The 14872-nt window shown below is 46.4% G+C and overlaps 1 protein-coding gene across 1 annotated transcript in view; it reads left to right on the forward strand.

Moving 5' to 3' along the window:
* LOC146857154 (ras-related protein Rab-39B-like) overlaps positions 1–13760 on the forward strand; it is a 39221-nt gene extending 25461 nt beyond the window's left edge. Inside the window, exon 2 of the mRNA XM_085647633.1 lies at positions 12109–13760. Coding sequence (XP_085503759.1) covers positions 12109–12547 — 439 coding nt within the window. The 3' untranslated portion in view covers positions 12548–13760. The remainder of the gene's footprint in view (positions 1–12108) is intronic.
* Positions 13761–14872: the final 1112 nt, after the last annotated feature.

The raw sequence follows: 14872 nt of genomic DNA on the forward strand, positions 1-14872 counted from the left end.
TCTGTCCAGTCCCCCTAATAGAACCCAGGATTAAGGGAGCCAAGGTTGGAGTTAACAATCTATTGATTCAAGTGCCGCCAGACGATTTAGAGGATCAAAATAGCAAATTGGAAACCAGGCTTTGGGTGTTAAGGTCAATGTTTCAGGAGCCTGTATACTTTTTTGGGGGAAGGTTCTTTTGACGGCTGGATTAAAAAGTCAGCATTTTAAAACAATATTTGATTTGTATTTATACTCTGGCTAAATTGAACAAATGGGGTAGTAGGCCCAACGGTAATAATCATCGGTGCGGGCGGAGCAGACAAAGATCGTACATATATTTTTGTCATGTCCAGTATTAAGCCCCTTTATTCAAGATATTGGGACATTTTTGGACACAATCATTGGTCAACAGTTCAAAATGGCCCCCCTGATGATGCTATTAGGGGTAAGGGTAGCTCACGAGGCAACATCTCAAACGAAAAAAAAAGCGTGCACTCTGTCTCGTGTCACTTCATGAAAAATTAGATGGTGCTGCGACTCTTGTGATGTGTCAAAATTCAAAAGTACTAAAGATTCGCACAGGTACATGCGTATCACAACAGTACACAAAAGATAGCATCTGTTTACTTACCGTTGCAAAAGCCTGTGTGCACATAAATTGTGTTAAGTGGTTTCCAGTGAAAAAAGGGGGGGACATTCCCATATTTTGTTATGGGACACAGAAGGATAGTGGCTCCTACAAAGGTAAAAAAATTAAGCACTGGTATGCACAGACAAAAAGAGAGCATGCATTAGGAGCAAAAAAGACAGAGCTACATGCTAGAGTGTAGCATATTGCTTCGTCTTTTAGAAATAAAACCACATTTTAAAAAGCTCAAACTTTCCATTAAAATCCAAATTAATGTTTGCACATTTTTTTGTTTCTAAATTAAAATATTTAATAATTTGTGTATGTGTTTGACGTGCACTCATTTCTTTATTTCTGTGGATTGTTTTGAGGTTAAAATCATAGAAATTACTTAGGCTGGACTTTACGGGTTCCAGTAGTAATTCAGTGGATCAGGGGGTGGCGTACAGAAGTCAAAAGTTTAAGAACTGTTGCCTAGAGTTCTGATGGTGGCTTTTTCTGACCCCAAGCCTGGTGGTGCCCATGGCTGGCCCTAAGCCTGGAGGAGACCACGACTTGTCCTAACCCTGGCAATGTCTGTGGTTTGTCCTAACCCTGGTGGTGCCCATGGCTGGTGCCAAGCCTCAATTGTTTACATTTTAGAAGGCCATTGAAAGACCCGGCATAGTGGTCAAGATGGCAGTGAAGGAGCGTGATATCAATACCTGTACACGTTAAGAGGATGAATTTATGGGGATCTGGGAATCCTTTCTGTGTGCAAGTAACGTGGTCCTGGACGCCCACACCCCACCTTTCCCTCGCTGACGACATGTAGTAATCGCCATTCTTACCTGATTATCAAAAAGACACTGAACTACGAACCAGGTGACATGGGAATGCCATTGTTAGTGCATATAGAAAGACTCGAAATAAGTGGAATAGTCTCTAAGACCGCTTGGTTGGTTCATGCACCAGCCACATACATGTGTATTTCACCTAAAGGCCACAGGTTGGTATTTCAGGAGGGCAAATTAAACTGTGTACCATTCCAAGAGCAATAAAATAGTGTCTTTGAGTTGGGTTATAATGGAATCTTGTATTGAAACAAAAAAGAAAACAATTTTGTTCTGTAGTTTAAACTGTTAAAATCTGTAGATATTAGGTTTTGTCAGAAAGTTATTTGTAATTTCATTGAAAGCACCATGTAAATATGCTTTCTATAAAGACATCATTTTATGAGCATCGCGAAAAATGTCTTAATGAAGAATACATTAAAAATGATATTTACTTTGTTTACTCAAAAAGGCGAGATGTGATTAACATGAGTGGAAAATCACCTGGAACGGCTAAATAATTTTTGGGAATGATATAAATAATAAAGGTTTTAGAACACCTACCAAAGTCGCTGCGCTGTGTTGCATCAAGGACTCGGAGAAAAACAGTGTTGTTTTTCTCTTCCCCTGGTGTTGGCACACTTTAGGCTGCCATGCGCCGAACCACACACCCGTGCACAATAATGTGAAGGTGTGTGTGCTCAATCAAGCATACGTTTTGTTCTGAATAGTGTATGAAATCAGACTTTTTGCAGCCCCCTTCCCCCACACTTTTTGCCTCCATTTGGAGTACTACATGCTGGTTTTCGACTCTTGACAGTGCACTGAAGCCTTCTAACCAGGCCCCAGTGCCAGTGCTGTTTCCCTAAGACTGATACATGCACATTGGTAAGCTAAATTGGCAAGGACTTTAACCAGCTTATAACTCCCTTGTAAATGGTTCCAGTGGTATTCAGGGCATGAGAGTTAAAGAGCTCACCAGATCCTGAAGCAGTGTATGTGCCACCCTGAGTGACCCAAATAAACTGATGACAGCAGTCCTGCCATTGCAGACTGCAGGAGCAGTGCAAATGGCTCAAACTCGATTTTGCCCTCACCTTGTGTGGCAAGGTCAAAGCACTATTTTTTAATACATACTAGTCAACCCCTAAGGAAGTCCTCCTGAGGCCAGGAGAAAGGGTACATTATTTTAAAGGTGTGACCATATAAGTGCAAGCTTATATGTCCCTATAATGCCCTTTTCCATTAAAGGCTACTATAAGTGATCAGCGGTCCACAGGATAACATGGCTGCCACCTGGGCAAACTTGAGGTCGTCAGCTCCATTATGGTACTGCCGAAATATGTAATGTTTGGGATCAAACAACGTGCTTCATCACCCCAGACATGATTCTTGTGTTGAGAATGATGTGGCATGCACCCAGGTGGCTTCGTTGGAGGTTGCCCACCTAGTTTCCCCAGCCTTTCCTGTGCTCTTGCTGCCAATTCGCAGCTGCTGCCACCAAGACAGGCATCTGACCCCTGCCAGGAGGTGTGAACTCTCCCAGGAGTCAAAACAACGGCTTGGATGGGAAGGAAGTCACACCTCCCTCCCTGACAGGATGGCTAGTGAAGTGGCTCATCAAGACAGTGAACTTCAAAGTTTACACCGCCTGTGATATGCAAGCAGGCTGCCTCCCAAAAGAGGAAACAGCTCTCCCTCTGCCCCAGGCGCATTTGCACCCAGGCAGGCAGGAAAATAATGTAGACAAGAGGTGTACACCCCAGAAGGCTAGCCATACCTCTAGGATTGTCTACCTGGTATGTACAGCTAAGGAATGTTTCTGCCATTTTTAAAAGTGGCAGAATAAAGGGTTCTGGGCAGAAAAGGTGACCCACACCCCAGGATATGGTCACCTCAGGGGCGGATTAGCCACTGGGGCCAGCAGCCCATTGGCCACTTGCACCCACACCCCTAAAGCTAGGATTTAAGGGGCACCAGGGGCATCAGAACTTCAGTTCTGATCAGACTTGCAACAAAGGACAAAGAAGAGATCTGTGTCTACGACAACTGGATCTGCACAAAGCAAAGGTGTGATATTCTGCACCTGTGGCAACCTTCCTGGAACTGCATGACTGCGACTCATTCTGGACCAAAGACTGGTTGCCTCAGACAGAGGGACCCTTTTGAGAGCCAAAGACAACTCCAGACTCCCCTGGACTAGTGGCACTAGTCCCTTGCACACCGAAGGTAAAAAAAAGCATTTGCAATGAAATCGGTCTCACCTTTGGGACCTAAGTATTTAGTCGTGCAGCACATTATTGTGGGTACAGTAACATTTACTGGTGCGTTAAAAGCGCCTGGGCTCCCAAAGCTTCTGCATTTGATGAAAGTGGCCGCTGTGCTGAAAAATGAAGCGTGGCATCCGTGTAGAGAATTTTTACGCTGTGCATTAAAAGCGCCCAACCTCCCAAGCCTCCTCGTTTGATGAAAGTGGGTGCCGCCATAAAAAATGAAGCGCGGTGCGCGTGCAAGTTTTACCCCATGCACTTAAACCATCAGCTTCCCGATGCCACCACATTTCTTTAAAGAATAGCATAACAGAAGGTCTACATTTCTGCTACTTGAGTGTTTAAAGAAAAAGCAGCGACGATGGGAGGTGGTGGTGTGGAGTCGGCATTGGGGAGATTAAGTGATGGCAGCAATGACGGGGGAGGGGGTACAAGCAAGGAGGTAACAGATGGCCAGAGCTGGCCACCCAAAAGAAAGAATTGGTAAAGTCCCCTGGGAGGGAATCAAGCACCCAAAGGCGGGACAGATGGACACTACTGACCAACCAGAATAAATGAATTTCGAAAGGCAGGCCAACCAACCAACCAACCAGAAGCGATGGGCATGTTGAAAATCCATAGAATGAATACAGCATGCCTCGCAAAGCAGCGCATGCGCAGCCCAGGCTCGACCTAAAAAGTGTGAGAGGGCCTAGACATGAATGGGGTGTCTATGATATATGCCTCCTATAGTAACAACTGCACTCCAGACACCGTCTCCAGTCCTGAACTTTTCACCTACAGATCGCTGTTTTCAGGTGTGTTAATCTAGTCAGATCAGTGGAAACAAAACAGAACTACACCCCCCAGCATTAATATAGAGCTCCCACTCACAGATGTGACCGCATGTTTGTGTATGGTGGCCTTACGGGATCAAAACATTTTCTGAGAAAGCAAGAGGGACAAGGTGCAGTTGTAGATCTTCTAGGAGAGTAGAATGTTTTTGCGGTAGAACTTTAATTTAGAACTTGTTCTAACTTGTTTTGTAATTATTGTGTTTGTACGGATTGCATTTTCAGTTATTTAAAACTTGTTCTAACTTGTTTTGTAACTATTGTGTTTGTACGGATTGCATTTTAAATTATTTAAAAAGTGTACAAACCAGGGGTCACCCAGGACGTGCCCCAGGGACCCAGAAAAGCCAGTGCCCCCCAGAACTCCAATCTTCAGCTCACCGTGAGGCATTGTAGGTGTCCATCTTGTTAAAGGCAAAGCCCTAAAATTATTGCATCCCACTGTACAAAACCAGGATGGAAGGGGTTACATTTGTGCAGTAAGGTAAAATCACATTGAAGAGGCCTCCTGGCTACCGCAGAATCTACGAACCAGTAAGCAGTGGTTTCTCATTTCGATTTCTCTTGACTGAGATGATAAACTGGAATTTTATCTTTGCACTGTAGTACGGATGTGTATTTGTTAGTACAGTTCTAAATTACGCATTATTGGACCACATTTATTTTCAATGCTGTGGTGCATATGTATTACATTTTTGATGCTTTAATTGCACAAAATGATTGGTATACTAACTCATAATCCACAGGGACACAACTTAATGTTACCCCGCCTTGTTATTCAGCATCATTGCCTAGCACTGCAGCTGGGTACCCGTGCCACCCTGACATGGCACAGGAGCATCGCCGAATAGGAACACTGCAGCTGGGCACTGGTGCCATCCTGGTAGGACAGAGAAGCACTGCCGACAGTGAAGACTGCAGCTGGGCACCAGTGACACCATGACATAGCAGCACCGCCGAGCGTGAAAGCAGCAGCTGAGCACCAGTGCCACCCTGGCATGGCACAGCAGAACCTTTGAGCGCCCTTGTCGGAAGGGCATGCTTAGAGAGGCTCTGGGGCAATCCGCACCTTTATCAATTGGTATTGTTATCAATTAGCGTTGTCACAAGTAGGGGTGGGCGGAATTTGCGTAGTTGCGTTACGCAAAGTTCTGCGAAACAGTAAAAAATCTCCGCGAGCTACGCAGAATCCCGTGAGCACGCGGAATTGCTTGTTCTGCCTGTTCGCGATGCGTTTTTCCTGTTCGGGGATGCTGTTTGCGTGCTCGGGGGAAATATCTCACGAACTTGCCCATGCGGTTGCCAATTGGCGCGGCCATCTTGTTTCACTTGTCCCGCCCATTCGTGGTGCGTGTTTCCTGTTCGCGAACGCGGATGTCCGATGGCGCGTCCGAATGACGTATTTGCGATCGCACACTCTCGCGGAATCGCGTAGCCGGCTACCAAAATCTCATGGCGCATGCGAACGGATACGAAAACTCGTCGGTGAACGCAGGTATCCCAGTAAGCCTCTACCGCACGCGCGAACACTCATTTTGAAAGCGCAAACAAGGAAAAAATTCCGCTACACCGCGGTTCGCGGAATGTTCGGCAATTCCGCGTTCTCCCCGGAATTGCCAAAATTCCTCAAATTCCGCGAATGGAGAGGAATGTACCGCCCAGGCCTATTCACAAGACCTTTGACCTCACTTGTACCTGTGCGGCAGCCTAGCAGGTGAGCCAGCCCGTCGAATTATCAAGCCGCTGTGAACTTTGTCCTCCTGTCCAGGCTGTGTGACTGGCAGATTGGGTGCCCTTTGACCTTTTCCTTCTAAGTCACAGGCCTGAATAAAGGCCCAGACCTCCCTTAATCGACAGTAGTCTACCTCCGAATGTTTGCAGGTAAACAATTGCAAAAACGTAGCTAGTGCTAGTACATAATTACAGGCCCCGGTGTGATCTTGGCCAGAACCTGGCACTTCAAGAAGGGAGCGGCGCTTCAGTCGCAGTGGTGAGCTGCACTCCTGGCACGTGTACTACAACCATTCTGCAGGGCCCATTACCAAGCACAGAAAATGGCCTAAATACATTATGCTAAACAACCAGGGACAGAACACGTCACTTCTCCAAGTGCTTCCCAAACTCTTACATTCAAACGAGGCGCTGTATTCAAATTCAGAAGGCGATCATCATGCTCGTAAGCAAACATTTACATACGTTCTCTGACCGCTTTAAACAGGTTTAACCAGATGATATTTTGGTAGATTCAGAATGTAAACCTTTTAAAATTGGAATACATTGAAGCATATTTTTTAACCTATTACAGAAAATCAATATATTTTTTGGTGTGGAGGGAGAGCCCACTTTTCTGACGTTTGTAAAAGTGCAGTAAATTAAACAAAAATGAAAAAACTGTTTTTTATTAACCTAGGGAGCTTGATGAAAGGCGGCGTCCATGCAAGAAGAGCGACTGCATTTAACTGCAATAGAAATGGAGAACAACACGTATTCATAACAAACCGAGGATCACATCCTCCGTGAGCCTTTCTACATAAGCATTCAACTCGTATTAATCGCTAGAATATTCTGTATCTAGATTTAATCAGTGCTTTAAATGGAAAAAAATAAGTGCCGGTACTCATTAAATTGAGTTAGGGGCGTGGTTAGTGGGCAGGATTAGAGGCGGGGTGAGATATGATGATAGAAAACACTTCTAGTGAGTATTCATTTTGCCCTTGCCTTGCCCATGACAGTTGTCTCAAACTTTCCATATGTGCAGATTAAGAGGTACATAGGCTAATAAAGGGTGGTGTGAAGTACTTCTGGGAAGAATGCCAGGAGCTTCTAAACCCTGAATGCAGCCAAGCCATCAACAGTACTATTAGCCCTTTCAGGCTAAGAATCCATGTGCACCAGGACGAGAGAGACTGGCATAGCCTCATTAATAACCAGCATTAGGCGCATTTATTTTCAGATACCTCCTGGATGTCCTGATTCTCTTTCTCTCTAATTTAGTTTCTCTGTCACACACAAACATACACACAACCGAGCAAATGCACATAAACAAGCAGACAAATACTCTCTGTCAATCTTGACATCTCTAATCTTTCGATCCCTCCCCCACTCACTTCTCTCCCATTTGTATCCATTTCACTCGCTGCCCCACTCGCTTTACCTCAAAGGTATCCTATAATCCTCTACTATCACTCTTTCTACTTCTAATCAGCCATCTCCGTGCCTCTCTAACTCTTTCCATGGCTGTCTCGATCTCTTCCCCATCGCTGTCTGTGCTTACCCCTTCTGCCTCTATTTTTACCCCTTTAAACTCTCCTCTGCTCCTTCTATCTCTGCTCCCTCACTCTTCACCTTCTTTCACCCCATTCTTCCTCTTCCCTCGGCAGAAGGCCACAGGGCCGACTTGCAGTGGCAGGGAGTGAGCACTGCAGGGTCGTGAGCATGCGCAGAGTCCAGCAGGGTAGAGGTCAGGGGAAGAACAATACTGGCTTCTGATAGACAGGTCAGTAGACCTCCTCCCACCTCACCTGGGCTCCAGGCAGGCCACGTAGGGGGCTCCAGGCAGGCCGTGTAGGCCATCTTCCCCACCTTATCCCAGCCAATGTCCCAGCAGGTGGAGGGAGGTGGGGGTGGAATTGCAGGATCAAGTGAGTCAGGCCTCAGTGGGAGGCCAAGCATTTCAAATGGCACGGTCACTTATGCAGGCTCTCTTCCCTCCCACCCATTCAGGCTGCACACATCACTGTGTCCCTGGCAGCCGATGTCCAATACATTAACAAGACGACCCAGCATGGAGGCCCGGCAGGGGGCGGTTGAGGACAATGAGAGCTTCGGGAGCAGTGGCCCACTTGCCCCTGCGGCAGGCCTCCAGAAGGCCGTTCAGCTGAATAATAGACAGACGCGAAAAAGGCCAACATGCTATCAAATTAACAGGCATCCGTCCAGTGCCTATCTTATGAATCCGAGTACCTGTACTCTCCTTGGCACTGGAGAAGTGCTGGTACTCAGCTTGGTAAAAACAAGAAGTGCCGGTACTCAGTACGTTTGAGTACCGGACCATTTAAAGCACTGGATTTAATTAAATTAGCTAGTTGATTTAACTTCCAAGTGACCCATGTGAACATTTCAAGACTGGACCTGCGGTCGGGTGGTGCTTGTAAGGAGACAGTGTAAATACTTTGAGGGAGAGGCTCCACCAACGTAGAAATCTAGCGCCTGCTTACGTAAAACACAGTTGGCCAGAGGTGGCCAACCAAAAGAAACAATCGGTGATGTCTGCTGGGGAAAAAAAGCGCTAACACAAGCAGTGATGATGAGAGGTGGTCGTGTGGGGCCGGCACTAGGGAAATTAAGTGATGCCAGCTAATGGCGGGAGGGAGAGGGTGCAAGCGAGGAGGCAACAGATGGCCAGAGTTAGCCAGCCAAAAGAAACAATTGGTGAAGCCAGCTGGGAGGGAACCAAGCACCCAAAGACGGCACAGATGGACACTATTGGCTTACCAGAGTAAAGGAATTTTGAAAGGCAGGCCAACCAACCAGAAGTGCTGGGCATGTTGAAAACCCATAGACTGAATACAGCCCGCCTCGCAGAGAAGTCCCTTGCTCACTTTGCCACTGGATTCAAGCTAGCCTGGCTGATGAGGGGTGTTACCCCGAAATTGGTCCCAGGATGCTTTTTTTCAGTTCTAGGAAGACCGGGCTTGGCAGTTCAGGCTGGTCTGTTCCCATGAGGTACAGGGTCAAAACTGATTTGCAAAAAGCTGTATCTGAACTGGGGTGGCAAAGCGAGCTAAAGAACAATGATGGATTCAAACCAGATCTGTGACTGGGGGGTGAGAGTCTGAAAAGTTTCAGCTCTCCGTCCATCATCATCTTATGTTTGCTTTGTTCGCCCTATGTTGGCAGGGTATGCCCAGATGTGGGTCTTTGCTCACTTTACCACTGGATATAAAGCTAGCCTTGCTGATGAGGGGTGTTACCCCGGAACCTGTCCCAGGGTGCTTGTTTCCGGTCCAGGGACGACCTGGCTTGGCAGTTCAGGCTGGACTGTTCCCATGACAAACGGGGTCAAGACTGATTTGCATATGGCTAGGTCTGAACTGGGGTGACAAAGTGAACTAAAGAACGATGATGGATTCAATCCAGATCTGTGACTGGGGTGAGTGTCTGAAAAGTTTCAGTGCTCTACCCATCATCTCCTTGTGTTCGCTTCGCAGAGTAGTGCATGCACAGCCCAGGCTCGACCTAACAATGTACTGCAAGCAAAGAATTGCTGCCCATTGGGCTTTCCAAGTGATAGCCCAAAAGTAGATGGTCCAGTGCATTGTGGGAAACATAGTCATGCAGATACCTTTTTCCCTCGAACGTCGCAATAACTTTCTGCTGAGCTTACCGCTGCCAAGGCTTGTTTGCGGCCAGTCCAGCAACCAGCACCTTTACTCGTTCCTTGATGGAACACAGCAAAACCTTCATCCGACGTCAGCAGAGGCTTCGTTGTCGACTATTTGGACCTGTTTCCTTACCAGCACCATGTAAGCGATAAAACCAGCTCCCACTTCAGCACCATGGATAGCCAGGACAACTCTGTACCTGGACTTCTCGAGCCAGATAAAATCGAACCGACAAAAGTGGCTCGGTCCTGGGACATGCATTACTTTTACCCTCGTTGGGTTCCACATAACATGGCCTGCCAGTGACTGATTGCCGCTAGTGATTTTTCCCATTCACTGCAATGCTAACGTTTTGCAGTATTGATTTGCAGTGATTTATTATTGCTTCTAAAATCCATAACTCTGGTTGTACTTATCTGATTTACTTTGTTTTGGGGTCTAAATTTATGTAAAAATCTGCCTTACGTTTATAAATTGGAGTTGGATTTCTTTCCTGTCATGTCAATTACTTATCATCCATGTTGGTACTCTGAAATGCCTATCATGTTCCTCTAGTAAAGTCTGACTGTTCTTTGCCACTCTTCTAGGACTGAGCTAAGGATTTATTATTGTGAACCCAAGGACCATCCTTGGGGTATTGTGAAAGTATTGCATGGTGAAGCCTAACCAGCATCACTACATAATACTGCACCTTCCTACAGAAGGTGACACGTCCAGTAAAAAACTATGCTTCAATTCTATTTCCAGTTTCTATGTGTGCTGTAAAATACAGCACACATGCAACTTTGGAAAATATGAAGAGTTTAACATTTTTCTCCACTGTTGCATCTAACTCACGTGTGCCTAAAACTACTTTGCCTTATTTTGGACAACTTTCCAATGCAAATTATGATTCGGTCTGGAATGTAAATGCACAACAATTTTGCACTTCCCAGTGCAAAGTGTTAGTGAATCTGGGTTCCAGTATTGTGCTCACAATCATTGCTTGCTAGCTGAAGCCTACCAGACAGTACTAGTTATCTGGTTGTGAAAGACCTATCGAGGGTTTACCAAGAACTTACATTGCTTACCACTGGTTGAGTTTGTTACTCTTAGTTGATTCTTATGTGTTGACTTTCCTTGCCCATATTGTGTTTGTCCCTCCCCTGGAGCATAGCCTCTTCACCACCCTCTTGACTGGCTGACTTGTGTCCTTCCACTGCTCACTTTTAGGGAACAATATTTTCTTTTTGTTTAAGCACTCTATCAGAATGCATGTGTTTTCCAGCTCTCTCCTCCCACCCCCTCAAATACCTGTCCCATGTTTTATGTTTCCTCCCTCTCCTGGCTGGCTGCTCGCTCTCCCATCTGCTTCTTACCCCACGTCCCCTCCGCGCTCTATGTTGCTGTCTCACTTGTGTACTTCTCCCCCAACCCTGTATTGCTGTCTCCCTTGTGTGCCCCCCCCCCTCGTTAGTCTCACCTCCATGCCCCATCCACTCCACATTGCTTTCCCCCATTCTGCTCTGTCATCCCGCTTCTTTGTCTACAACACCTCTGCTGTTCTCTTTTTAAATATATTTTTTATATACATCTTTTATTGGAGGGCCAAACAGCAAATTGTGCTGTCCCTTCGCAAAAGCGCTTTCATGCACTAGCAATTTCGTTTTCTTTTTATTGGCCCATCGAAGTAGTGCCCGCCATCTTAGATTGGCTAATAAAAATAAAATAATATGGCTCCTGTGTCATTCTGAAGGTGCGCGCACGCTTAGTGGTGTATGTGCACCTACACAATGACGAGACCACCAACAGCCGTGTCCTCATGCCTTTATTGTTTTCAGTACTAAACAGCCAGTGGTAAGAGGCCTTGCTTTTTTGCCGATGCTGTTCAGCATCACCAAAAAGCATTGGCAAAGTCAGTAGGCCCAAAAAGCGAGACCTGTTGACTTTGCCAGTACATGGAGTTTACAATTTCCTAGTGTTTTAAGTAACAGGGGCTACTGCCTAATCCGATGATTTTTGAAAGGCTGTGTTGTTTACTCTAAGATTTTAAATTTCCAACATATTTGTGGAACAGTCACATTAACCCACTGAGCTTTTCGACTAGCTATGTTTTTGAGTGAAGCAACAGCTGTCAGCAGTTTCATTTGATTTATATAAGTCAATATCAGTATGTACGATACATGATGATTCCTTCTCTTTTCTTTCCCTTTGCACCAGGTCTGTGACCCGTTCATACTACCGGAATTCCGCAGGCGGTCTACTAATGTTTGACCTCACCAACCGGAAGTCCCTGGAGAGCATCCGGGATTGGCATCGGGAGGTCAGTGAACGAGTTCAACCATTCAGCCCCATCTTCATCCTCGTGGGCCATAAAAGTGACCTTGTGGCCGAACGACAGGTGAATCGCGAGGAGGCGGAAAAGATGGCCAGTTCACTGGGGCTCAAGTACCTGGAAACCTCCGCTAAGACCAACAGCAACGTGGAGGCCGCCTTCGAACTGCTGACTCGCGAGATCTACGGGGCTGTGCAAAATGGGCAGATGGTGCCCCAAGAGGACTGGGACGGGGTGAAGAGCAGGGTAGCCATAGCAACGGTGACACCAAATTCCCTCTCCTTGGTACAGGCGGAGAAGAAGCGGAAGTGTCAATGCTGGTGAAAACGCAAACAGGACCAACCAGGAACCACTGTGCATATGGTGCCCTGGGGCGACAGGTACATTGTGACTCAAAGGGAACCCCTAGCGACAGGTATCACCAAATGCTCTGAGAAAAGAAAATGGAAGTGCCAGTGCTGGTGAAAACACAAGGGTGACCACCTCCCAAAGAGCTTGTTTTGACTCCATGTCACTGATATGGTGCGAAGAGCAGGCCTGTTCTGGTGACAACATCCAATACCCTCTTCTGGGAATAAGGAGGAGGAATTGAAGAACCAATGTAGGTGAGAAACCATCAGCATAGGCCAACGCCCAGTAGGCAGAGCAGATGTGTACAGCCCAGCTTTGCAGCCATGTCAGCAGTGAGTGGTACATGGAAGTTAGTTCCCAGACATTCTTAGCCTTGAGCGAGCACCCCAGGATGGAAACGATGAAATGAAGTTGGAAAATCAATATTGCAGTGGATTTATTGAGTGACCCGTCCCAACACACAGCGGTACAACTGATTGGGCACCAGAAGAAAGTAATAGATGGAGCAAGGAGGACTCCACAGCATTACAATGGGAGGCTTAAGGAGGCACCACCCAACACTGCAGTGGTATGATCGAGGGGGCATCCCAACACTGACAAAAATGAGGTGGTTCTTCCAACACCGTTACAAAGTGCAACCCGACAAATATCATGGTAGCAGGGCTGCAGTAACTAGAAGAGATGCAAGGGCACACATAATGTTACAGAAGTATGGTTACCTAGGCGGACAGGAACTTATGGCAGAATGACAAAGGCGATCGGGCTACAACACATGCCGTAGGATGCAAGGTAGGACTAGCAATAATCAATCAACCTCATTTATAAAGCGCAGCCAATCACCCGTGAGGGTATCCAGGAGCTGAATACCCTAAGGTGAAACTCTGTTCAAAACCTACTTCTTAGCTTGCAGACATGGCCAGCGAGTTACGACTTCTCTCTGGTCCAGAAGTTGACATTGGCTAAAAGGGAATTCTTCTGAACACTTCAAGAGCACTGCTTGCTGATCTGAGAAAGCATACAAGCCTAGAAAAGGATGGATGGAAACTCATGTTGGAATCAGAACAGCTACACATGGTGGACTACCATTTAGGCTCAAATTTGTTGGCGGACAGACGTCTTTCCTCCTGCTTCCTGTTATAAACTCACCCCTCAAGAACAATAAACATGAAATGGCCACACGATAAAAGCTTAGAGAGTTTTTCTATATTCCCACATCCTCTTGAAGCGCTCTCCATGGCTTTACAACACTTAGAGCAAACTACATCTCTACCTACCTATCTGGATATACTCCTGTCCGGTGCCTGTGAGTGAGTGCAGTTGGTGGGTGAATGTGAGGAGTGTTGCCTTATTCCTTCATGTGTGTGCAACACCATGATTCTGGCTAGGATTTATTTTGATTTGACAAGTGAAGGCATTCTGCGAGGCGTAGTCTTGGCCCACCTTCAGTTGTACCAGTTGGGCAGACTGATCTGAGAATGATTTGTAAAAGAAAGGTGCAGGACAATAAACATCAGGACATATTTAAAAGCCCCTTGCGCTGCGTCACTTTTTTTGACGCACCGGCAGCGCATTTTGCTGCCCCATATTTACAAGGACACGTAAATCCACCCTGTGTGGCTGTTCCTGTCATTGTAAATACGGCCCCTTTACACGCTGCACTTTGCATGAAAGGGACGTTTCATAGGTGTTGCTGTGGCTTTTCCCATGCAACACCCATGGAGCCTGACACATTTCCAGATTTACGAGAAATTGTAAACCTGGGAATGGTTCAGAATGCTATACCTCCCCAGAGGAGGTGTAGGGAGGCGCAACGAGGATGAATGTTTCATTTCTCCTTGTGTTGTCCTCTTGCTATGCGTGTTGCATTCTGCAGCACACATAGAAGGAGAAAATCATCTCTCGTGATTGTTTTTGTGCAGGAAGGTGTCCCTTTCTGCACAAAACAATATCACTGCCACGCAGGCACCCTTGCACTATGGTGCAAGGGTGCCTGCATCGGCGCATGGCAGCCAATTGTGCGCCAGCACAAGAATCCGTCATATCATTGTAGATATGGCGCATCCCTGTGCTTTGTAAGTGACTTAGTGCGGCGCAGCCACATTTTTTGCGGCACTGCGCTGAGTCAGTTAGTTGTAAATAAGGCCCATCATGTTTAGGCTCCTCTTGTATCCTTCCTCTTCTAGTTTGGTATTTAGCTCTCCTTTGACTCAACTATGGGACATCTTTTGGGAAACTGAGCATGCTACTAATGTCGTACTCGGTCACATGGAGCGATCAACCGTCCGTGTGCGCGCGTGA

The sequence above is a fragment of the Triturus cristatus genome, chromosome 3_2 (assembly GCF_964204655.1).
Source record: "Triturus cristatus chromosome 3_2, aTriCri1.1, whole genome shotgun sequence".
NCBI lineage: Eukaryota > Metazoa > Chordata > Amphibia > Caudata > Salamandridae > Triturus > Triturus cristatus.